Genomic DNA, 23,413 nt, shown 5'->3' with positions numbered 1-23,413 from the left:
TGGAGTAGATGAGACTGTGATCCAGCAGCACTGGTTATTAAAACTGTTGCTGTTCTGTGTGTGTGTGTCGTAGTTGTGCTACTGTGCGCAATGGCACAGGCTGCACTTGTCAAGTGTGTCCCGATTGCTTTTAAATCTCCCCCCACACGCTTGGCCACTTAATCCATGCTTGCACACTATATGTAAATATACGTTCCGCCCGCAAAACGTCACCAAAGTGTGTGCGTAACCAAGCGCACTGAGCCAAGTGTGGAGGAATGGGACAGCCCTAGAGTCACAGTAAACTTCAGTCTAGTCAGTAGAGGAGGGAGGGGAGCCATGACTGACTCTACTTCCTGTCTGCTGTGTTTTCAGCTCCACTCTCAGACTAAATGGCTTCCAGACCAGAGGAGGATTTCTACTGTCCGGTCTGTACGGAGGTCTACAGAGATCCTGTTGTTCTGTCCTGCAGCCACAGCTTCTGTAAAGACTGTCTGAAGAGCTGGTGGAGAGAGAAACAAGATCGACTGTGTCCAGTTTGTAAGAAAAGATCTTCAAAGGAAGAACCCCCTCTTAGTCTGGCGTTGAAGAACCTGTGTGAGAGCTTCTTACAGCAGAGAGAGCAGAGATCTTCAGAGGCTCTCTGCAGTCTGCACTCTGAGAAACTCAAACCCTTCTGTCTGGACCATCAGCAGCCAGTGTGTCTCGTCTGCAGAGATTCAGAAAAACACACCAACCATAAAATCAGACCCATCGATGAAGCTGCTTCGAAACTCAAGAAGGAACTTGAGGAAACTCTGAAGCCCTTAAAGAAGAAGTTAAAGGGTTTTGAAGAAGTTCAAGTGAAGTTTGATCAAACAGCAGAACACATTAAGGTCCAGGCCCGACACACAGAGAGGCAGATTAAGGAGCAGTTCAAGAAGCTTCACCAGTTTCTAGAAGAGGAAGAGGAGGCCAGGATGGCTGCACTGAGGGAGGAAGAGGAGCAGAAGAGTCAGAGGATGAAGGAGAAGATGGAGGCTCTGAGCAGAGAGATAGCAGCTCTTTCACACACAGTCAGAGCCACAGAGGACGAGCTGAGAGCTGAAGACGTCTCATAGACTCGATAGACCAGGCCAAACACCTGGGCAACCTGACCTTCAACATCTGGAACAAGATGAAGGACATGGTCTCCTACAGTCCTGTGGTTCTGGACCCAAACACTGCTGAGCCACGACTCATCCTGTCTGAAGATCTGACCAGTGGGAGATATGGAGGAGACGATGGACAGCAGCTTCCTGACAATCCAGAGAGGTTTGATTATTACCCCACTGTCCTGAGCTCTGAGGGTTTTAACTCAGGGACTCACAGCTGGGATGTCGAGGTTGGAGACAGTACAAACTGGGCACTGGGTGTGTCACCAGAGTCCGTGAAGAAGAAGGAATCCCACATAAAGTCTGGATTATGGCATATAGGGTTCAAAGGAGGTAAATACAAAGCACATTCACCATCAACTCCAGTCACTGATCTCCCAGTGCAGAAGAAGAAGAAGAAGCTCCAGAGGATCAGAGTGAATCTGGACTTGAACAGAGGAAAACTGTCGTTCTCTGATCCTGATACTAACACACACATACACACCTTCACACACACTTTCACTCAGAAGATGTTTCCATACGTTGAGACTTATGGTAACCTCCCAGTGAAGCTGTTACCAGTGAAGGTGTCAGTGACAGTGGAGCAGAGCAGTTAGAGATAAAGAGGATGATCATATTTATCATGTTGTCAACGTTTGAAGGGAAAAGTCAGTTAATTTAACTAGAGCTGCAACAATTAATCAATTAATCAAACAATAACTGATTATTAAATTAATCGTCAACTATTCTGATAATCTAATAATCAGTTTGAGGAGTTTTTTAAGAAAAAAAAGTCCAGATTCTCTGATTCCAGCTTCTTCAATGTGAATATTTCTGGTTTCTTTGTTCCTTTATGACAATAAACTGGGTCTCTCTTTGGTTTGTGGACAAAACAAGACATTTGAGGACGTCATCTGGTGGTTTGAGAAACACTGGTGTTTTTTAACATTTTATTGACCAAACAACTAATCGATTAATCGTTTAGATAATCGACAGATTAATCGATAATGACAATCATCGTTAGTTGCAGCTCTAAATTTAACCTGTTGAACTGCACCCGTCCTCCTGCTGTCTCATTATTACACTTTTCCTTTTTTACGACTTTTCATGTGTAAAATATTTTCACTCTATTTTTATTTTTATGAGTCATTTTACATTACGTTCATTATTATGACTTTGTGTGGTGTGATGAGCAATAAATGAAAAATTGCTTTTAGAGCAATACATAATCAACATTTGATTAGTTTATCATTGAGCAATTTCAAATTCTTCTCCAGGTCAACTTAAAAAAAAAAAAAAAAGGCATTTTCTGCCAATAAACAATAGGCTAAATGTCTGTAGTTTATAGAATAAAAGAAAAAGTGTTCATTTTAGTCAAACACACACATATAATAGCAAAACCAGAGAAACTGATCATTTTGAAGTGGTCTCTTAATTTTTTCCAGAGCTGTATATACTGCTTTTATATTATTGTTCTTTTTTTCTGTGAGGGGTTGGTGGGCCGGGTTGATTGGCTGTTTGTTGTTCTGTAACTTTAAAAAAAAAATGGTTCTAAATAAAGTGCTTAAAAAAAGAAGAAGATGTTAATCTGGTGATACTTTATAATAATAACTACACACTATTAACCATTTATTCATTCATCAAATCAACACTACAGTGGTCTGCTGCAAAATACCTGTTCAGACGGTGGCACAAGAAACTCTGGCTAAAAACACATCACAGATCTGCCTTTGTTTATTTGTAAGACATTTTACTTCACATCTTAATTTAGGAAAGAAAAATCAAATTTAGTTTTTTTAAAACAAAAAAACACTGTTCTCTTCTTATTCTCTTCATCATAATGTCAGAAAAAAAAACTAAAAAAAAAAACTAGTGGCCGACATGAGAACTACAACAACAAAAACACTATTTTTTCCTCTCTGGGCTTCTGTAGTTTGTTCTCTGGTGACAATAAGAAAAATAAGGAATGTCTCTATTTCCATGCAGAGATAATAAATAAACAGCTCCACATGCAAGTGACCAGGTGAGTGTCGTTGAGAGTCGTACCTTAGTGGGGAAGTAGCGGCTGAACTTGAACTTCTTCAGAGAGACGGTGGTGGAGTAGGTGCCGAAGAACAGGATGAAGGACATGAGGGCGAGGTCGGGGACGTACTTACAGGCGTTCCCCACCAACGTGCCCCCGTACTTCACACACTCCTTCTTACTGAGCTGACTCCAGTCCAGGTCTGTCAGGTTAAACTACAGAGGGTGGGGGGAGGAAGAGGAGGAGACGCAGAAGAGAGAAAAGAGGCCATAACAACAGAAAAGAAAATACAGAATGCTTTCAGCATTCACGCGTATTTCCTTCAGGAAATACAATTTCTAGTTTTCCCTACTTTCCGCCTTTTTAAGGACCTCTTCTAGTCCTGCATACTTTGTGCTATTTCAACAATTCACATATCAAAACGTGCAGCTTTTTCCTGGACATTATCAGAATTACTTTTCTCTTTCATCCTATTTATACTTTTTTTAAATATACATTTTTTTTGTCCCATAGGAAATACATTGGAACAACAATCAAACTCTGAAACTACTGGTTGATTCCTGATAGTATAAAGCTCCTTGTATTTCAGGTTCTCTGTGGTCAAAAGGTTAGTGTGTCAGGTCACCAATCATAAAGCCATGGGTTCAATGTCCTCTGCTAATTCAGCATGGCTTCAGCAATGGCTTTCAGCATTCACATGCATTTTCCGTTAGGAAATGCTCTTTCTAGTTTAAGTCTATTGCTGAAGTAAAAATCTAAAAGGAGATGGTTAATTTCTTTTTGGTGAATGAAATACTTGCACTATTTGTCAATGGCATTTGCTAATTCAGCAATGGCGTTCAGCTGCTTTCAGCATTCACGCTTATTTCCTTCAGGAAATACAATTTCTAGTTTTCCCTACTTTCCGCCTTTTTATGGACCTCCTCTAGTCCTTCATACTTTGTGCTATTTCAACAATTCACATATCAAAACGTGCAGCTTTTTCCTGGACATTATCAGAATTACTTTTCTCTTTCATACTACAGATGTTACTGGTTCAAATTTGCGGACTTCACGCGTGGTCCACTCGAGACGGCACAAGACTCAGACATTTTTTTTCTTTGGCGAGACAAGAGGTTTTAATGAAAAGCCTCAATGTGCCAAAACAACCACCAGGTGGCATCTGTGAGAACGGAGGACGACAGGCGGATGACTCAGTGATCTGTGCAGTAATCCACAGCTTAAACTCTAGGCTATTAAACTAGAACTAACTACTGTATACCCTGCCTAAATCACAGATACTATTGTAATATGATAAAGCCTGTCTTGCTTTATGACTTGATGATTATGTATCACAAATTATGAAGGATCATCTGCGCAAGGCAAAGATGATAGCATCAACAAACCACGGCGTAACACACGCGGCTGTATGGGACAGGCTTTTATTTAATTCAGAACAAACCGCTTAGCAAAAATGGAAAATATAGTCTATAATAATTAATTGATCTGTTGTTTGGCCACTGTTTGAAAATAACCCGAATTATGAGCAAATAATCTGATCCAGAGCAGCAGTCATAATCAGACTTCTTCTAAATAAACCTAAACATTCAATAACTGGGTCAGGTCGGACCATGGGATTCTTTTTTCTCTTCTTCTTCACAGGAGAAAATGAGGTGCGCTGCGCTCACGGACGCGTTGATGTTTTGTGATTTATCTGCTGCCTTGACTCTGCCCTTTATACACGTGCGTTCAGATTAACAATAAGACAAGCCATGGTTGAGTTTATTGAGTTAATAATCAGCATCTTAGTACCTCTGATCCGGAGCGATAGTGTTATGAAAATCGCTACAGTTGAACTGGTCTGGTTTTTAGCTGCTCAATGTCATTGTTTTAAAGAAAAGGGATTGATTTTTATAACGAAATGAAATGAAAACAATATTATATTGATACATTGTTGTAAAAAAAATCCAAAAGAAACGAAAATGAACTAAAGAAAATAACTTTCACACACACATTAAAACAGTGCGATTGGTTGAAAGCTGATAATTAGCCATGTGCTTGCTGATTGGCCGAAACCAAGAACAAAGCCGCGTGAATGGCCAATCGCCATGTGTTAACGGCCGACTTGTAAATCAGCTGTTTCGATGGGCGTTATATGAATAGAGATGTTAATGTGTCTCATAAGGTACTTTGCACATAGGCTACTTTCTGTAACTGGAAGAAAAACAGCCAGCTGGAAGAATGTGTTGCCTAAATCTTTTACTGTGTGGGAGATCTCCACCAACGTAGCCGGGGAGAAAGCAAGTGGGACCGTTCTGCCCAGTCTCTGAGCAGCGCACGTTTCACAGATAAGCTTCATAACGGGAGTAGCCTAATGTCAGTAGTTTCTGTTTAAAACATGCTGTTTCAACCGCCCCTCCTCTGTGTCTCAAACGACCCGCATAGGTGGGACTTTTGAGACAAATAACAACATACGTTTAAAGTTATAAAACACACACACACACACACACACACACACACACACACACACACACACACAGGAATGAGTTTTGAAGCGGGCCGACATATAGGCTAGTGAGTGTAGATTCATTGATAAAACTGTAAGGCACACACAATGCCATAGCCTACAGTACACTATTTTCAACATATGTAATGTTGTGTGTCGTTTTTTTAATGATTATTATTATAACTCTCAGTTAATGTAGGCTTAATTTCCACTAATTTATCCATAAACGGACGATGGACGATGTATTTCACCGGCGAGGAGCTGTCATTACGCGCGCGCGACTATTACGCACAGCGGAGGTGATTCGTAGTGGGAGGAGTAGGGGCCGGGGTGGGGGAGGGGGTCTTTCCCATATACATTTGCAGAAGTGACAGAACAACTTATAAAAGAAGCCGCACCAAATGCAAAATAATTCAGAGTCCAGCACTCGTGAAAATAGGAATGGGGGCCCGCTTCAAAACTCATTCCTGTGTGTGTGTGTGTGTGTGTGTGTGTGTGTGTGTGTGTGTGTGTGTGTGCACGTGAGAGAGAGCGACAGAGAGAGAAAGAGAGTGAGAGACGGTGCGCCGTGTTTGCCTGACACCAATATAATAGGAAAACAAAGGACTTGCATGCAAAAATCCGATGTTCAGCAGCAGGGAACAATATAGCCAACAGCATTTTGCCAATACTTTAGACCCCCCCCGCCCCCCGGCCTCCCCGTAGTTCGCACTCTGCATACACACACACAGACCCACTCTTCCTCACACTCGCGCCAGCTCAGTTTCTCATCGAGTGCTGGATTCTGATTTATTTTGCATTTGATGCGGCCTCTTTTAAGTTGCATGTTCTGTCACTGCTGCAAATTTCTATTAAGCTGTGCGTAATAGTCGCGCGTAATCCTCGCCGGTGAAACACTTCGTCCATTTATGGATAAATTAGTGGAAATTAGTTAGTAGCCAACATTAACTGAGAGTTATAATAATAATCATTAAAAAAACGACACACAACATTACATATGTTGAAAATAGTGTACTGTAGGCTATGGCATTGTGTGTGCCTTACAGTTTTATCAATGAATCTACACTCACTAGCCTATATGTCGGCCCGCTTCAAAACTCATTCCTCTGTGTGTGTGTGTGTGTGTGTGTGTGTGTGTGTGTGTGTGTGTGTGTGTGTTGGAAGCGAACTTCAGCGTCGTTGCTGGCGAATCAGCTGTTGTCCTGATACACACTGTGACATATTTTTTCATGATGATTCTGAGAGCTTATAGATGACGGCGTAACGTGTGAGGCCGTTCAGTCTAACTCTGAAGGCTGATGAAGACCTGATGAAGTTTGGTGCGAGTATGACAGAGGTTTTCCTCAGACCATATACCTTTTCATCTGAGGTCTGACACTGAAGTCTGATCCTGAGGATGTCCTAAAATGTACACCGTACCTATGTTTTATCGCCCAGCCCCAAAGTGACACAGACCCGTTCATTCACAAGAAATCATCCAGCTGCACTCTCAAACAAGGTGCGGAGTGAGAAATCTGCGGCACTACTGCACAGTCTGTAGTTGGCTCATTTTAAAAACACATTTTGGAGATGACGAGACAGATGACCGAAAAAAGAGAGTGAGACGTGGGCTATAGTCTACTGTAGCTGCCGTCGTTACATTTTGTCATTGAAAAACTAGGCTACTATATTATTTACTGTCTGCAGCTAGTTCTCCTTTCATCCTCTTGTATTCTGTATCATGAACAGCGCCACTCCTAATCGTGGCTACATTGTGTGACGTGTCAGCATTGGCCCCAAAACGTCTGAGCAGTATTTAGTACGGTGCTGCCACCTAGAGGAAAACAGTTGTGGTGAAAAGACACGCGTTCACGCGATCCTGCAGTGCAGGAAAAACCCCGCAATTTTGAACCAGTAACATCTGTATTTATACTTTTTAAAATATAATTTTTTTTGTCCCATAGGAAATACATTGGAACAACAATCAAACTCTGAAACTACTGGTTGATTCCTGATTGTATAAAGCTCCTTGTATTTCAGGTTCTCTGTGGTCAAAAGGTTAGTGTGTCAGGTCACCAATCATAAAGCCATGGGTTCAATTTCCTCTGCTAATTCAGCATGGCTTCAGCAATGGCTTTCAGCATTCACATGCATTTTCCGTTAGGGAATGCTCTTTCTAGTTTAAGTCTATTGCTGAAGTAAAAATCTAAAAGGAGATTTTTAACTTCTTCCAAAGTCATTTTTTGGTGAAATACTAACTCTACTTTATACAAGACTGACTGAAACAGTCACTGTTGCACCATAACAAATACAAAATAAAGATACAAAACTGATGCTTCATAAACATCAGGGTCAGATTTGTGCAGCTGATGTGAGTGATGTCATCACTTACCAACAGAGTCATGTTATCATCTGAGAGCGGAGCTGAAACATTCAAGCCCAGAACAGAAGCTACAAAACAACACAAAAACACACAACGACAGGATGAGACACATTAAACATCACAGTCTCCTCTGATTCTATCAGTTTATTTAATACTAAATACTCACTTTGTCATGATGCATCCAGAGGTGAAGCACAGACACAGAGTAAACATGAGTAAACAACAAACATCCACAACACTTTACATTAACTCAGGTTAATCTGTTCACTAATGAAAATGCAAAACAAGTCATAATTTGTGACTTTAAGGCGTATTACGTATCGACGTATGTCAAACTCAAGGCCCGCAGGCTAAAACCGGCACATGATGGAACTATCTATGGTCCGCATGCGAAATATGACTGAAGGCACATGTGTAAATCTGGAGGTGTCGACATGCAAGTTGACAACTTAACTCTTTCGCGACCATTGACGAGTAAACTCGTCACAGCCTGCCGAACGTTCACGACCATTGACGAGCAAACTCGTCAAAACCGTTTTTTTACAGATTAGGATAATAGACACTCTGAGGTACCCTGTGTGTGAATATGGTAGTCCTCTGATATGTAAAACTGTTTTAAACTAAAATCAAAACATAATGTTTTTTATAAACTGTGTGATCTTGGTTTTGTTTGAGTAATCGTTCTCCTTGAATGCTGCTGTGGGGACAGTGTGCAGCGCTGTGCGGCTGTCGGCTACAGTGTTGCGACTTTCTCGCTGAATCTGGCGACTTTCCAAACCCTCTTTTGACAAAAGCGACCGACGACAACTGTGGCGACTTTTACCGGTGCTGTTACAAACGTTTATGGTTTGGAGACTCGGATCTGAAAGCCCGTTATCACTGCTGTTTTCACGGTGCAGCGGAGCGGGCGCTCTGCAGCGGGGGCTGTGACCGGCCGCCCCCGCCCCAGAGCGCTCATCGCCGGCCAGTCACACAGCAGTGTCACGGAGCTGCTGCGCTGCAGCCAGAGACCCACACCGCTGCACCGCTGCTCTCCAGGCTGCCACACCCCCCAGATATGCCTACAAATATATTTATTTAGCCGTAGAAATGATTTGGGAGACATGCCACACTGCAGAGTAGCGGTAAAATGAGCAGATTGCCACTTGACACAAAAGTGCGTTTTTCTCTGAAACTAGAGCGGGAGCTCCGTTTTTGGAGAAACCCAGCTCTCTTCTTCTACTTCGCCCTCACGAACGAAACGGCGGAAAAACTCGCCGTTTTTTCGTGGAGCACGTTGTAAAGTCACTCTTCAATCACGTGAAGACCGTTTGTTTCTAGGTGACGTACAGAGTTCGGTTCGACGTGAGATAAAAGGTAAACAAATAGCCAAAAACATGTGGTCCTGAGCGGATGTGCTGAGGAATTAGTGTGGTCGCGAAAGAGTTAAGGAGCTAATAACAAAATAATTTAAAAAAAATCCATAGTATTAATGGGTCAAAGTTCTTGTTATCAGTTAACGGCTGTGCATCCCTAACATGCAGATAGAGCCATGAGAGATGGATGCAATTGATTTTTTTTTTATGAATTTAATGATTAATGTTGTTTTATATGCAATAAGTTACAAGCTTTGTTAGTTGCAGGTTCAATATGTGCCATAAGGTCATTTCAATAAGTTCTCAATAAACACTGAACCACTCGGCCATCAACTTGTAATCAACAAACTGTTTGAACAATTGACTATAAAACCACGAACTGTCACTTTACCGTTTGTGTTTTCATGCAGATCAAACAAACATAACATATCAAAGTGACCTCCTCCTCCTGCGATGTGTGTGAGGACTCACCCTGGTCCGGAGCGATGCAATCACACCTGTAGGCCGTGATGTAGTCGGGTTTGAAGCCGCGGTTTATTGGGTAATATTTAAAAGATCCGACCTGCAGAGGAGAAAATGTTTTAACTCTGATGCTGCTGAGAGTGAGACAGGGGAGGACAGGAAAAGACGGGACAGGACAGGACAGGGCAGGACGGGACAAGGTAGGAAAGTAGAGTAGAGAAAAGGAAAAGAAAAGAAAGGACAAGACATCAGGAAAGGACAGGACAGGACAGGACAAGACAGAACAGGACAGGAAAAGACGGGACAGGACAGCGCAGGACAAGACAGGAAAGTAAAGTAGAGTAAAGGAAAGGAAAGGACAAGACGACAGGACAGGACAGGACAGGAAAGGAAAGGACAGGAAAGGAAAGGAAAGGAAAGGAAAGGAAAGGAAAGGAAAGGAAAGGAAAGGAAAGGAAAGGAAAAGACAGGACAGGAAAGGACAAGACGACAGGACAGGAAAGGAAAGGAAAGGAAAGGAAAGGAAAGGAAAGGAAAGGAAAGGAAAGGAAAGGAAAGGAAAGGACAGGACAGGACAGGACAGGACAGGACAGGAAAGGAAAGGAAAGGAAAGGAAAGGACAAGACGACAGGAAAGGAAAGGAAAGGAAAGGACAAGACAGGTAAGTAAAGTAAAGTAAAGGAAAGTAAAGGAAAGGGAAGGACAGGAAAGGACAGGAAAGGAAAGGAAAGGAAAGGACAAGACAGGTAAGTAAAGTAAAGTAAAGGAAAGTAAAGGAAAGGAAAGGAAAGGACAGGACAGGACAGGAAAGGAAAGGACAGGAAAGGAAAGGAAAGGAAAGGAAAGGAAAGGAAAGGAAAGGAAAGGAAAGGAAAGGAAAGGAAAGGAAAGGAAAGGAAAAGACAGGACAGGAAAGGACAAGACGACAGGAAAGGAAAGGAAAGGAAAGGAAAGGAAAGGAAAGGAAAGGAAAGGAAAGGAAAGGAAAGGAAAGGAAAGGAAAGGAAAGGAAAAGACAGGACAGGAAAGGACAAGACGACAGGAAAGGAAAGGAAAGGAAAGGACAAGACAGGTAAGTAAAGTAAAGTAAAGGAAAGTAAAGGAAAGGAAAGGACAAGACGACAGGAAAGGAAAGGACAAGACAGGTAAGTAAAGTTAAGGACAAGACAGGACAGGAAAGGAAAGGAACGGAACGGAACGGAACGGAAAGGAAAGGAAAGGACAAGACGACAGGAAAGTAAAGTAAAGTAAAGGAAAGGAAAGGAAAGGAAAGGAAAGGAAAGGAAAGGAAAGGACAAGGACAAGACGACAGGAAAGTAAAGGAAAGGAAAGGAAAGTAAAGGAAAGGAAAGGAAAGGAAAGGAAAGGAAAGGAAAGGAAAGGAAAGGAAAGGAAAGGAAAGGACAGGACAAGTGGACATGAGAGGAGACACGGACCATCTTCTTGATGGCGTCGGAGATGAAGATGAAGGAGATGAGGCTGGAGAATCCCTCCTCGGTGAAGCGCGTCATGTACTTGATGATGTAACTGGCGTCGGTGACGACCAGCAGGAAACACTGGAGACACGAGTGGAGGCCGATCCACAGACGCAGCTCCATGTAGTCGATGTCGTTGCTCCTGACGACGGAGACAGAGACAGAGGGGTCGAAGACGAGGGTGAGGGGGTGTGTGTGTGTGTGTGTGTGTGTGTGTGTGTGTTAGGGGTGGGCATTGCCAGGTAGAGCATGGCTACCCCACCCAAGGCCCGACGGGTAACGGGCTGGGCCGGGCCTGGTTTTTAATTAATTAATTCGGGCTCGGTTCGGGTCGGGTTTGAGAGTCTCGGGCTCGGGCCGGGTACAGGCTTAATTTCCAGGCCCGTGCAGCCCTCTATTGCCAAGGACCTCACGATACGATACGATACGCATCACGATACTTGAGTCACGATACGATATAATATTGTGATATCCAAATTTTGCGATATATTGCGATATTCTACATAGTTCACTGAAAAATGTAAAAGGCATTATGCATCTTAAAGCAGTACTAAAGAACTTTCAGTTTTGGTTGAGTTTGGCGGCGCCTGTGGACCAAAGCGGTAGTGTTTTGCCTGAAGGAAGACTCCATTTCCCATGAACACTAGCGTGAAGCCCTGTAAATATCCTGCATTAAAATTAACAGAAGACATCAAAACTAAGTTTCTGTTTCCAGTGGATCATTTCAAAGTGAAAACACAAACATAATCCATTGCTAAAGTGCTGTTTTGCCTGTTCCCTCCTTGTTGTGACTCGCAAAAGTGAAAGTGAAACTTAAGTGAGAGCAGGGTTCCTACTAGTGATGCGCGGGCTGACCCGCACCGCCCCGGTGCGGGTCAAGAAATCTTTACTTTATTTGCGGTGCGGGTCGGGGCGGGTCATTAAAAAAACTGACGATGAAGTTCAGAGTGTGTTATCAGGGCCGCGCTGATGTTGACGGGAAAGCCGGCGGAGGTGTGAGGGAACCAGATGAGAGCAGAGCGGGGTTGGTTTCACTGAGAGCAGGGACTGGGGAGGACGAGAGGCGGCGGCCACCGCGGCTGCTACACGCTGCACTGTGACTACGTCTGAAACATTATTATTTGAAAAAATATCGATATTGGGGGGCGTCGAGTGGAGCAGGAGGTTAAGCAGGCGCCGCATGTAGAGGCTACAGTCCTCAATCCCCCCTCTCTCTGTCTCTCTCAACTATAATATCAATAAAGGCATCAAAAGCCAAAAAAAAAAAAAAAATCGATATTCAAATTTTGAATATCGATATCGTATCGTGATATAAAGTATTGCAATATATTGCAATATCGATATTTTTGCCCACCCCTAGTGTGTGTGTGTGTAAGTCAATGTGTGTGTGTGTGTGTGTGTGTGTGTGTGTGTCGTACTTGCTGAACTCGTAGAGCAGCTTCTCGAAGATGAGGATGGGTCCGGTGGAGCTGAGGATGATCAGAGGTTGTCCTCCCAACAGACAGAAGACGGTTCCTGCTAGAGCCGTTCCTAGGAAACTCTCCATCACACCCTGAGGGGGGGGGGGGTTGGTTATCAATAAATTAATTAATCAGGCTGATTAACGACGTTTTACATCAGCAGCATTGGTCGATTAAACAATAAAAAGGTGGCGTTCTTTTAATCCATTTGAATCTGGATTAAATCCTGGTTTAAACTGAAGTTCTGTTGCATTATACCAGATTAGAATTAAAGGGATAGTTCAACATTTTGGCAAATTGGCCCATTGCCATAATCCCTATAGTCATAGCAGTAGGTTTGTTACCTTTAATTGTCGGTGCAAGCTGTTTTTAGAACGGCGGAGCAGAGCCGTGAGCTGCTCAGAGCTACGCTACGGAGGCTCATGGGATTTCTTGGTTTCCCTCATCAAACTCATCAAATACACAATCCAACAACTCCACAACGCTCTGGTGGACAAGTTGTGAGCTGCACATTCACCATGCTATGAGATAATAACACAACGTTACCAGACAGAGTTGTTTTAGAGGGAAATACAGAGACTGATGATGAAAAACTGTCCCTGAAGGCAACGTGCATCAGTGGTTTTACATGAATTTCCCAACAAAAAACAAAATTTCGTTGAATATGTCTGTGCAATGACAATAAACATAAACTATACTATAAAAACTATAAACTAAACTATAAAAACATAACTAATTTGAATGTTTTACTGTCTGTTGTCTTGTCTGTTTCATCTGTTCTGTGTTAAAAAAAAAAAAAAAAAAACACCAGTTCACAGTTGGATTGAACATGGCTGCCAAAGAGTTTTTAATCCTCCTCTGACAATAACAGATCATATTTATGATGACTCAGCAATGAGTTGATTGACAGTTGCCATGACACCTGCCTGGTAGTTGTCGGTGGCGTCTCCTAGCAACCCTCCGAAGGTGATGGCGTTGGTGATGCAGCCCAGGTAGATGAAGAGCACGGCGGAGATCGACTGGATGTGGAAGCCGTCGTAGATGTCGGAGCAGAACCACGGCAGCTTCCTCTTCATGTCCAGCCACAGACCGCCAGCAAACCTGCAGGACAGAATTTAGTTCTTTGTTGAGGTTTTAACGCATATTTTTTGTGTATTATTGCAGTAGCCTATATGAAATACGTTTATATTAAGCTGTGATTGTTGTAAGGTGTGAAATTGTGTTCCTCGTATATGATGGAAATAAGGTTTAACTGTTATCAAGGCTGTAACATTATATGTGCACTCATCTGCAGCGTCTCCTCTCCTCCAAAATAAACATAATTTACTGCTGCATTGATTTTTCCTATTCAGCGATGAGCCACAACACGCCAAACTTCCTTCAGGTATCCATGTTTTTTTTCTCCCGAGTTCCTGCAGCGTGAACGCAATGATGTCGGAAGTCGACAGGTTAAATCCAGGTTAAATGTCATGGTTACCTCCCGGTGAACTTGAGCTCCTCTCCGAGCTCGTGAGGAGCAGGAAGCTCCTCGTCTTCTCCTCCTGCTGCTCCTCCTGCCGAGCCGTTCATCTGACCCAGCTCATTCAGGTTCAGCACCGACTTCCTGCAACCAGAACCCAGAGGATCTGCTTTTATTCCACTGGTTTCACTCCAGTCCTTTGAGTTTCTCTGATTCAATTTGAATACAATTAGAAGAAACTGTTTTTATAAAGATAAAACTCCACTGACAATCTGTAAATTTGCTGTTTGGTTCTTGAATTTGATGTTTAAAAAGCTTTGGGAACCATTAATATTAACCTTTATTTTAAGCAGGACTCAATCGATGATCTGCATGGCCAAAAAAATATTCAGCATTTTACAGTAATCGGTATCGGCCATTTTTTCCACCGATAACCGATAAAATAAATGTATTTTAAAACACGCTCCTTTGGCTCTGATTTGTGTTATTCTACAAAACTTCAGGTCTTTTTTATCACAGATTTTCACAGTGTACACAAAATAAGAAAACAGTTCACTGTATTCTGCCTAATTCCATGTGTGTTGTTCTATATTTTGACACCAAAATGTTCATTTTTACTGCAAATATCGGCTCTAATCGGTTTCTTTGGTCGATCTCTAACCCTAATCATAAGGAGCCACAATAAAGTTCATAATCAAAATTCAAACTGCTCACTTCCTGTTCACTTTTACTTGCACTAATATAAATAAAATCAGTTATTGAAATATAAATAATGATAGTTTAAGACTTTTACTCTAAAACGAAACTCTAACTTCAACCAAACTCACTTTCGGAGTAACTTTGACCCAAGTGTTGCTTTCAAGGACCAAATTAAGATCGGTTAAAACTCTTGTCACTGCTGCATTTGGATGTTACAAAAACTGTGGCTTCAGGTTTAGTTAAAATATAAAATATATATTTATATACTGTAAATATATATAATATCAACAGAGATGCAAGTTATCTACTTCATTAAGAAGGTTGATTAATAAACATCATTATTGGGAGTTACTAACCCTGAGATACTTTCATTTGATGCTTAAGAAGCTGTGGGAACCCGGAATATTAAACTTTATTATAAGGAGCCACAATAAAGTTCATAATGAAAATTCTCTTGTTCAGGTTCAGACTCGACTTTCTGGGATTGAATTTGAAGTCTTTTTTTTTTTTTTACTTCAAATCAGACATTTATTAACTTACTTTATTAAATCTAGCCTCTTTTAGTCTGAGATTTATTTATTTATCTAAATCTGATTTTATTCTATATTAATTTCACTGTGCTTCATCTAAACTTAAACCTCTATGTTGTCTTGTGTTGCCTCTAAATAAAACACATCAACAGGTGCTGCTACTGCTAAGTGAGTGTGTGTCCGTGTCCGTGCCTCATCTCGGCTGAAGGAACCTTCTTGGGCGGTTCGATCCGGATCTTCGGGTCCCACTCGCCCGGCGGGAGGACGATGACCTCGTCCAGGAACTCGTCCACGCCCGCGATGAGGTCGTCACGGTCCCGCGCTTTGTAGGCGACGTCGCTGAACAGCTGGAGGGAAAATAAAGACACAGAACAGGAAGTCAGTGTGATGATGTCAGTGTGATGTCAGCGTGATGTCAGCGTGATGTCAGTGTGATGTCAGCGTGATGTCATCAGCGGAGGCGTCGCTTCACTCACGTCGTCCACCATGAGCGTGGCGATGGCTCGGCCGATCTCGTTGTAGGACTTGGTTTTACCGTGAGGACCCAACAGGATGAACAGAAACCTAAAGGAGAAGAAGATTTGTTCTTAGTTTTGACTCGTTCATTCAAGTGTTTGCAAATGAAGAAACGTCGCTACGCGGTTACGTCGACAAGGAGCAGAAAGAACGAACCTGATGACATTGAGTTTCACCAGTTACATGATGTCATTTTACTTTCTATCGGTTCAAGAAAAGGTTTATTCCACCTCTTTGAAACTGAATGAAATTCCATTCAGTTTAGGCCTGTTTATTCTGATTGAGCTGTTTATATGAAGCATCTTCATTTGGTCTGGACTCTAAAACTACGGAAGAGCATCAGGGCCAATAAGGGAGTCTTTTTTTTTTAAGATTCTGAGTTGAAAGTCAGAAATCATTTCTGAGATAAAAACTCAAAATTTCTGAGATAAAAGTCAGAATTTCTGAGATAAGAGTACGAATTTCTTGGATAAAACTCAAAATTTCTAAGATAAATCGGAATTTCTGAGATAAAACTTAACATTTCTGAGATAAAAGTCAGAATTTCTGAGACAAAACTCAAAATTTCTAAGATATAAGTCAGAATTTCTTAGATAAAACTTAAAATTTCTAACTAAACTCAGAATTTCCGAGATAAAAACTTAAAATTTCAGAGATAAAAGTAAGAATTTCTGAGATAAAACTTAAAATTTCAGAGATAAAACTTTAAAATTCTGAGATAAAAGTCAGAATTTCTAAGATAAAAGTCAAAATGTCTGAGATAAAAGTCAGAATTTCTTACATAAAACTCTGAATTTCTAAGATAAAAGTCAAAATTTCTGAGATAAAACTTAAAATTTCTGACATTAAAGTCAGAATTTCTGAGATAAAACCTTTTTATCTCAGAAATGATTTCTGAACATAGTCTCTGCTGTTGGCGCTGCTGCTCTTCGGGACTGAACCGGTTCTGACCAGAACCTCTGTCTCCATGGTAACCGGCTCTGACCAGAACCTCTGTCTCCATGGTAACCAGCTGCAGAGCCTCACCTGGTGGGCACCGGCACCTCGGTGAGGCCGCCCAGCGTCGTGGCCTGAGCCAGACGCACGAAGGAGACGAAGGGTTTGTCCAGGAAGTCGACTTCTCCGATCAGCACGTTGGAGGCTTCAGCGTCGCGGGGGATCTTCTTCATGAACTTGTTCTTCAGCTGAAACAGGAAACAGTTTGAATTGTTAAAAGAATCAATTATATAACTTTCATCTTAAAGCAGAAGTAAGCGATCCGGTGGTTGTGTCTAACTTCCTGTCAGCAGATGGAGTTAGCAGCCCCCGCCCTCGTCATGGATCTATTGGTCCTCGTCCCTTCGTCACCACATTCAGGCGCATCCCTTGGCTGCACACACAGAGAGGACTGCCCCTTTATGCCGTTCTCTCTCCTCATTGGATAAAGGTTGTAGGATACAAGGAAAGTTTTCTCCTGGGCTCAGAGCAGAGCAGAGTGACTGACAGACCCGTGTTTCAGACCAAACACTCTATAGAAGTGATTGCTGTCGGAAGATAGAACTATTTAAGACTTATATTAACACAAACATTCACCTGACTTCTGCTTTAAAATGAGCAATAAAAAACTGAAAAAATGTTTTTCACAACTCATGACAAAGCATTTAGTATAAAACCACAGCCAAGTTTCCTTCTTCCTCCTTCCTCATTCCTCCTCCTCCATCTCCTCTTCCTCTCTCTCCTTCCTCCTCCTCCCTCTCCTGCTCCTCCTCCTCTTCCTCCCTCTCCTCCTCCTCCCTTTCCTCTTCCTCCTCCTCCCTGATGAAGCACGTGGTGGTCAAGTGGTCGGTGCTTAAATTAAAACCAGCTCAGAATCTGTTAATGCTGCTTTCAGAGTCAATCTCTAACTTCTGTAAACAAGACGTCGCCTCAGACACACACACACACACACACACACACACACACACACACACACACACACACACACACACACACACACACACACACACACACACACACACACACACACACACACACACACACACACACACACACACACACCAAAAAGAAAAAAGCAAGTGACTGAAACTGTTAAATATTCTTCACCTTTAATCTCTGAGAAAGAACAGAAGCTTAGTGAGAAAACAAACACACAAACAAACGACGAGGCGAGCAGCAGGTAGAAACAGAATCCACCACCGCGCCGGGGATTAGACGGATTAAAGGTTTGGATGACTCGGGAAAAAATATAAATAAAACTGTGAACAGAGCCGAGTCGTTATTCTCCCAGAGGATGATCATTGATCACAACTGATCAATAACATCACAGACAGAGGCTGTGTGTGCTGTGCATGGATCTGGAATTAAAGGGCAACTCCACTATTAAATGACAATTCAACAGTTCTGCTGCTTAGGCTGTTTCCATCCCTCAAAGCCACAGACAGCGTCAGATGGAGACTCAAACATGCAGCCAGAAGTTTATTTACTTCAACAAGCCGACATGTTTGTAAAACTAGATCTAATTCAAAGTCTGGCGGAGTCGAGACCCAAGTTGACGCTCGGTGTGTTCAGGTGCAGTGGGAAGCTCCTGTTGTGTCATAAACACAGGAATATCAACTCTGGACTTGCTTAAAGTAAATTAACTTTTCGGCGCATGTTTGAGTCGCCATCTGACGCTGTCTGTGGGGAAAAATGTACACTAGAAGCAAGTCCAGAGTTGATATTCCTGTGTTTATGACACAACGGGAGCTTCCCACTGCACCTGAACACACCGAGCGTCAACTTGGGTCTCGACTCCGCCAGACTTTGAATTAGATCTAGTTTTACAAACATGTCGGCTTGTTGAAGTAAATAAACTTCTGGGTGCATGTTTGAGTCTCCATCTGACGCTGTCTGTGGCTTTGAGGGATGGAAACAGCCTAAGCAGCAGAACTTCAATCCGCTCCCATTCATTCATCGTTGCTGTGGCGACGCGGGGACAGACACAACTACCGCAAAACAGGAGACATTAAACTGAAAACCTTCAGATTCCTTCTGTTAGACCTAAAATGTTAGGAACATACAGCCCCGAGTTGAATTTGCCCGGGATTGTCCTTTAATACACAAAGAGAAAGTGATGAGTTGCATTATGGGAAACGTAGGCCTCGGCTGCTACAGCTGTGTTTAAAGAACAACTATTGATCACATGTTATTAATCATTTACCAATGACTCCAAAGTTACAATTTGTGGATTGAAAAACTACTACTTTAAATAATAACAGTTTAAACCTGCAAAAAATTTCACTTTTATGTCATTTGGAAACTATGTGTCCTGAGTATACTAAACGCTAAGTACATGTACATGTTAATTATTATCATTATTATATTTGCATTTATTCTTATTCTATTTTATCTTATATTATTCTGTTCATATCCTGCTTTTATTCTAGCAATAATATTTTATTTATCTATATATATCACACATTTTGATGATTTCTATTACTATTCAGGAGTTTGTAAAAAAAAAGAAGAAAGAAAAGTAATTCTGAATCTGAATCCGAAATATTGATGTTGATTTTATTATTAGTAACTAAAGGCATCATGCAATAGTGATTGTGTTTTTATTGTCTTTTAACTGTGTATATAACAATAATGTGTAACCTTTTTTATGTCTGAAATGTGGTATTTTATTGTTGTGATTCTTATTTATTTTAGGATAACCTTTAACATCAGGCTCGGGTACATTTACACTTTATTTTTTACAATGTTACACTGTCCCTTTTCAAATAATCAAATAAATAAATAAATAATAACTAAAACATTTACATGGTGAGTTTGTCTTTTAGCTCCATGTTTGGTCTCCACCAGCTCATCTAGAAACATCTGGACCTGCAGCTGCTAATAATAACATGAGGCGTGTCTCCTTTAAACCAGTAAAAACCAGTGGGGCAGTAGGACCTGGCCACTGGTGTAAAATGTTTTGACGGGGTTTTAAAGTTCAGTTCATGACCAAGTGCAAAGCCACATCACATACCACCAGGGATTAGGAGGGAAAAAATATGTCAACAGCCCTTTACTGTAAGGTGCTGTGATGTGGGTGAACGGACTGTAAACACAACACAGTGTGGAAGCGTCTGTGTCGCTTCTACAGCAGCTGTTAAAGGGATAGTTCAACATTTTGTCAAATTGGCCCATTGCCATAATCCCTATAGTCATAGCAGTAGGTTCGTTACCTTTAATTGTCGGTGCAAGCTATTTTTAGAACGGCGGAGCAGAGCCGTGAGCTGCTCAGAGCTAGGCTACGGAGGCTCATTATGGGATTGTTGTTTTAGAGGGAAATGCAGAGACTGTTGATGAAAAACTGTCCCTGAAGGCAACGTGCATCAGTGGTTTAGCATGAATTTCCCTCTAAAACAACTCTGTGTGGTAACGTTGTGTTATTATCTCATAGCGTGGTGAATGTGCAGCTCACAACTTGTCCACCAGAGCGTTGTGGAGTTGTTGGATTGTGTATTTGATGAGTTTGATGAGGGAAACCAAGAAATCCCATAATGAGCCTCCGTAGCGTAGCTCTGAGCAGCTCACGGCTCTGCTCCGCCGTTCTAAAAACAGCTTGCACCGACAATTAAAGGTAACGAACCTACTGCTGTGACTATAGGGATTATGGCAATGGGCCAATTTGACAAAATGTTGAACTATCCCTTTAAACACATTTTAAACAGAGTTTACCTGGTCTGTGCTCGGTGTGTCTGAGATGTCGTTCATGCTCCGGCTCTGGGCTGGATCTGTGAATGAACCATGAACACACTTATATTTGACTTTTAAAAACACACAACACGACAAAACTTACATTACATTACACATACATTATAATAAAGATGAAAATATTTATATTTAATCCAATTAACGTGTTTGGAGAGCAGCAGATTGAAGTGCCTCCTCAGCACGTTGAGTCTTTTCTCTGCAGGATTTTATTTTACTTTTTTTTTTTTTTCTGCCTTAAAGCAGATTTGGAAACAAATAAAATCGAACAGAGAAAGAACGGGAACACAACACACACACATACACATGCACACACACACACGCACACACAGCCCCCGAAATCCTCCCATAATCCCTTTCACCCAGATAGATTCACAAAAGAAAATCAGCAGAGGTGCAAACAATAGGAGCACAATCTTCTGAGTGAAAACGCACATAATGTCCAAAACACAGTGTTCTTGGTGAGAATACAAAACACACACACGCACGCACACAGACACACACACACACACACACACACCCGCGTGTTGAAACCATGCAGTAGCTGGGAGTTAGCTGGGATCAGAGTAGATTAAAAACAAACAGTAAAGCAGAGAAGTTAAGAACGTGTGTGAGTCAGTGAAAAAGTACAAACTCTTGTTCCCTGGTTGTGTGTTGTTTATATCCATGTTTACATTATTTTTAACTACACAAAAGTTTTGTTCAACACAGAAAACCAGTGAAATGTACTTTAAATTTCAAAATAAAAGTGTTTATTCTGCAGTAAATTATCATTTAAAGGTTCAATAGTTCCCAATCTGAGGATTTGACATTCTCACATTTGTTCCTTTTGTGACATATTAACTATTTTAGGACTAATTTAAAACATTCAAATGAAACTATTTGAAATGTTTTGAGTTGACATGAATGAATGAATCAATCTGTAATGAATAATTAATCAGATTTTATATGTTTATCAGATGCATCATTCCTAAACTTTGGGTGAATCTGTCACCAAAGTCAAATTGATTTGATTTGACTTTTTTTGTACATGTAAAAGTCAGCAAAAAACAAAACAGACACAACCTTCTATTAACATGCACCAAAAGGAGAAGGAAGGAGTGTAAACTTATTTAATCCTACCTCCATTCACTAATCAAATATTATCCTTTATCAATTATTGTCTATCTATCTATCATCCATCCATAATACATCAATCAATGTAAATGCACCGACATGAGAAACTGCAGCTGGTGACCTTTAGTGACCTTTAGTGACCTTCACTTCCATGTTTCCTCCCTCAGGTCGTCTCTACACGTTTCCTGCCTACGGTTTATTACATGTTTCTTTTCTCAATTCTCTTTTTTTAATGATTTTCCATGATTCACATGTTCATTCACATAATAATTCACTTTCTCCTTCATTCATCTGTCAAGTAAAGTAAAGTAACTGAATCACACAGCAATATATTTGTGATTCCATAATTAATACAGATATGAATGATTGGTCCTCCCTCAACCTAATATAGGACGAATCTCCTTGTTGTTTACAACTACTTCCTGGTAGAAAACCAGCATGAGAACAATAGTGACAGACGAGAGTTTCTCTATATTTATCTCATTTTTCATGTCACTATATCGCCGTTTAGACTAATCTGATGTTTGTAAAGTTTATAAAACCAATGATTGGACAAACATTACTATTTCTGTGTGCACATTTTTGTAATTAGTCATGGTTATCATAGATTAGCCGGGCTAACGGTTAGCTACATGTTTAACTTTAATAACTCAGTGACTCAATAAACGCTCCATGAAAAAATATTTTCTCCAGCGGATATCTGAGTTCCAACATGACTGAGCTAACTGGAGTAGTTTCATGTCGTGTCCCACAACGGGAGGGTTTTAACAGCTGACGTCCTGATGTTAGCTTAGCTACCGCCGTTAGCTTAGCTACCGTTAGCTTAGCTGCTGCCGTTAGCTTAGCTACTGCTGTTAGCTTAGCTACCGCCGTTAGCTTAGCTACCGTTAGCTTAGCTACCGTTAGCTGTCCCTGTCAGCTGAGCCACTGATGCTTTCTAGACACTGTGATTCCCCCAAACTGAATAAATACAACACATAGCAACACAAAACACACACACAGAAATAGTAATGTTTCTTCAATCATTTCAGATTTGTCTAAACGGTGATAGGGCGTGAAAAATATGATATATAGCTAAACTCTCGTTCGTTGCTATTGATCTCATTCAAATTACAGCTGGTTTTCTACCCGGAAGTAGAATGTAAACAACAAGGAGATTCGGTCTATAAAGGTGGAATATATAAAATACAAAATTAAGTACATGTTTGTTTCTAAGTAAACCATCTGACTAAAAGTGAAATATTGTGTGTGTGTGTGTGTGTGTGTGTGTGTGTGTGTGTGTGTGTGTGTGTGTGTGTGTGTGTGTGTGTGTGTGTGTGTGTGTTGTATTGAGACTCACGCAGGCGGCCAAGGCTGGCTGACTGCCGAGTGTGTAGGTCTTCTGTGGAGCGGTGGATCCCAGAAGCTGAACTAGTGCAACGACTCAGATTAACCTGAGGACTACGGCCTGAGGACAGAGACGGTCACCATGACGACCACGACCATGACGACGCAGCAGCAGCAGCAGCAGCAGCAGCAGCAGCAGCAGGTGTTAACGAAGAGCAGGTGATTAACGAGGACAAGTGAGACAGGAGCAGATCAACGAGGAAGCAGCAGGAAGAAGTTAGAGTTAGAGAAACGCTTGCAACCGTTTTAAAGGGATAGTTCAACATTTTGGCCCAAAT

General features: G+C 41.5%; 1 protein-coding gene and 1 pseudogene across 2 annotated transcripts in view; one reads left to right on the top strand and one right to left on the bottom strand.

Moving 5' to 3' along the window:
* slc4a5b (solute carrier family 4 member 5b) overlaps positions 1 to 23,413 on the bottom strand; it is a gene marked incomplete at both ends in the record, with an annotated part of 61,795 nt that overhangs the window by 22,733 nt on the left and 15,649 nt on the right. The window contains 12 exons of the mRNA XM_083983942.1: positions 3,138 to 3,329; positions 7,971 to 8,029; positions 9,788 to 9,878; positions 11,215 to 11,395; positions 12,672 to 12,805; positions 13,640 to 13,814; positions 14,191 to 14,316; positions 15,594 to 15,748; positions 15,878 to 15,965; positions 16,944 to 17,101; positions 20,601 to 20,656; positions 23,089 to 23,196. Of these exons, the coding sequence (XP_083840068.1) occupies positions 3,138 to 3,329; positions 7,971 to 8,029; positions 9,788 to 9,878; positions 11,215 to 11,395; positions 12,672 to 12,805; positions 13,640 to 13,814; positions 14,191 to 14,316; positions 15,594 to 15,748; positions 15,878 to 15,965; positions 16,944 to 17,101; positions 20,601 to 20,656; positions 23,089 to 23,196 (1,523 nt within the window). The remainder of the gene's footprint in view (positions 1 to 3,137; positions 3,330 to 7,970; positions 8,030 to 9,787; positions 9,879 to 11,214; positions 11,396 to 12,671; positions 12,806 to 13,639; positions 13,815 to 14,190; positions 14,317 to 15,593; positions 15,749 to 15,877; positions 15,966 to 16,943; positions 17,102 to 20,600; positions 20,657 to 23,088; positions 23,197 to 23,413) is intronic.
* LOC310994974 (E3 ubiquitin-protein ligase TRIM39-like) lies at positions 372 to 1,708 on the top strand (annotated as a pseudogene). The gene has a single exon. The product of its transcript is annotated as an E3 ubiquitin-protein ligase TRIM39-like (transcript).

The sequence above is a fragment of the Trachurus trachurus genome, assembly GCF_905171665.1.
Source record: "Trachurus trachurus genome assembly, chromosome: 12".
In the NCBI taxonomy this organism is placed as follows: Eukaryota; Metazoa; Chordata; class Actinopteri; order Carangiformes; family Carangidae; genus Trachurus; species Trachurus trachurus.
This window is presented reverse-complemented; position numbering and strand designations above follow the sequence as displayed.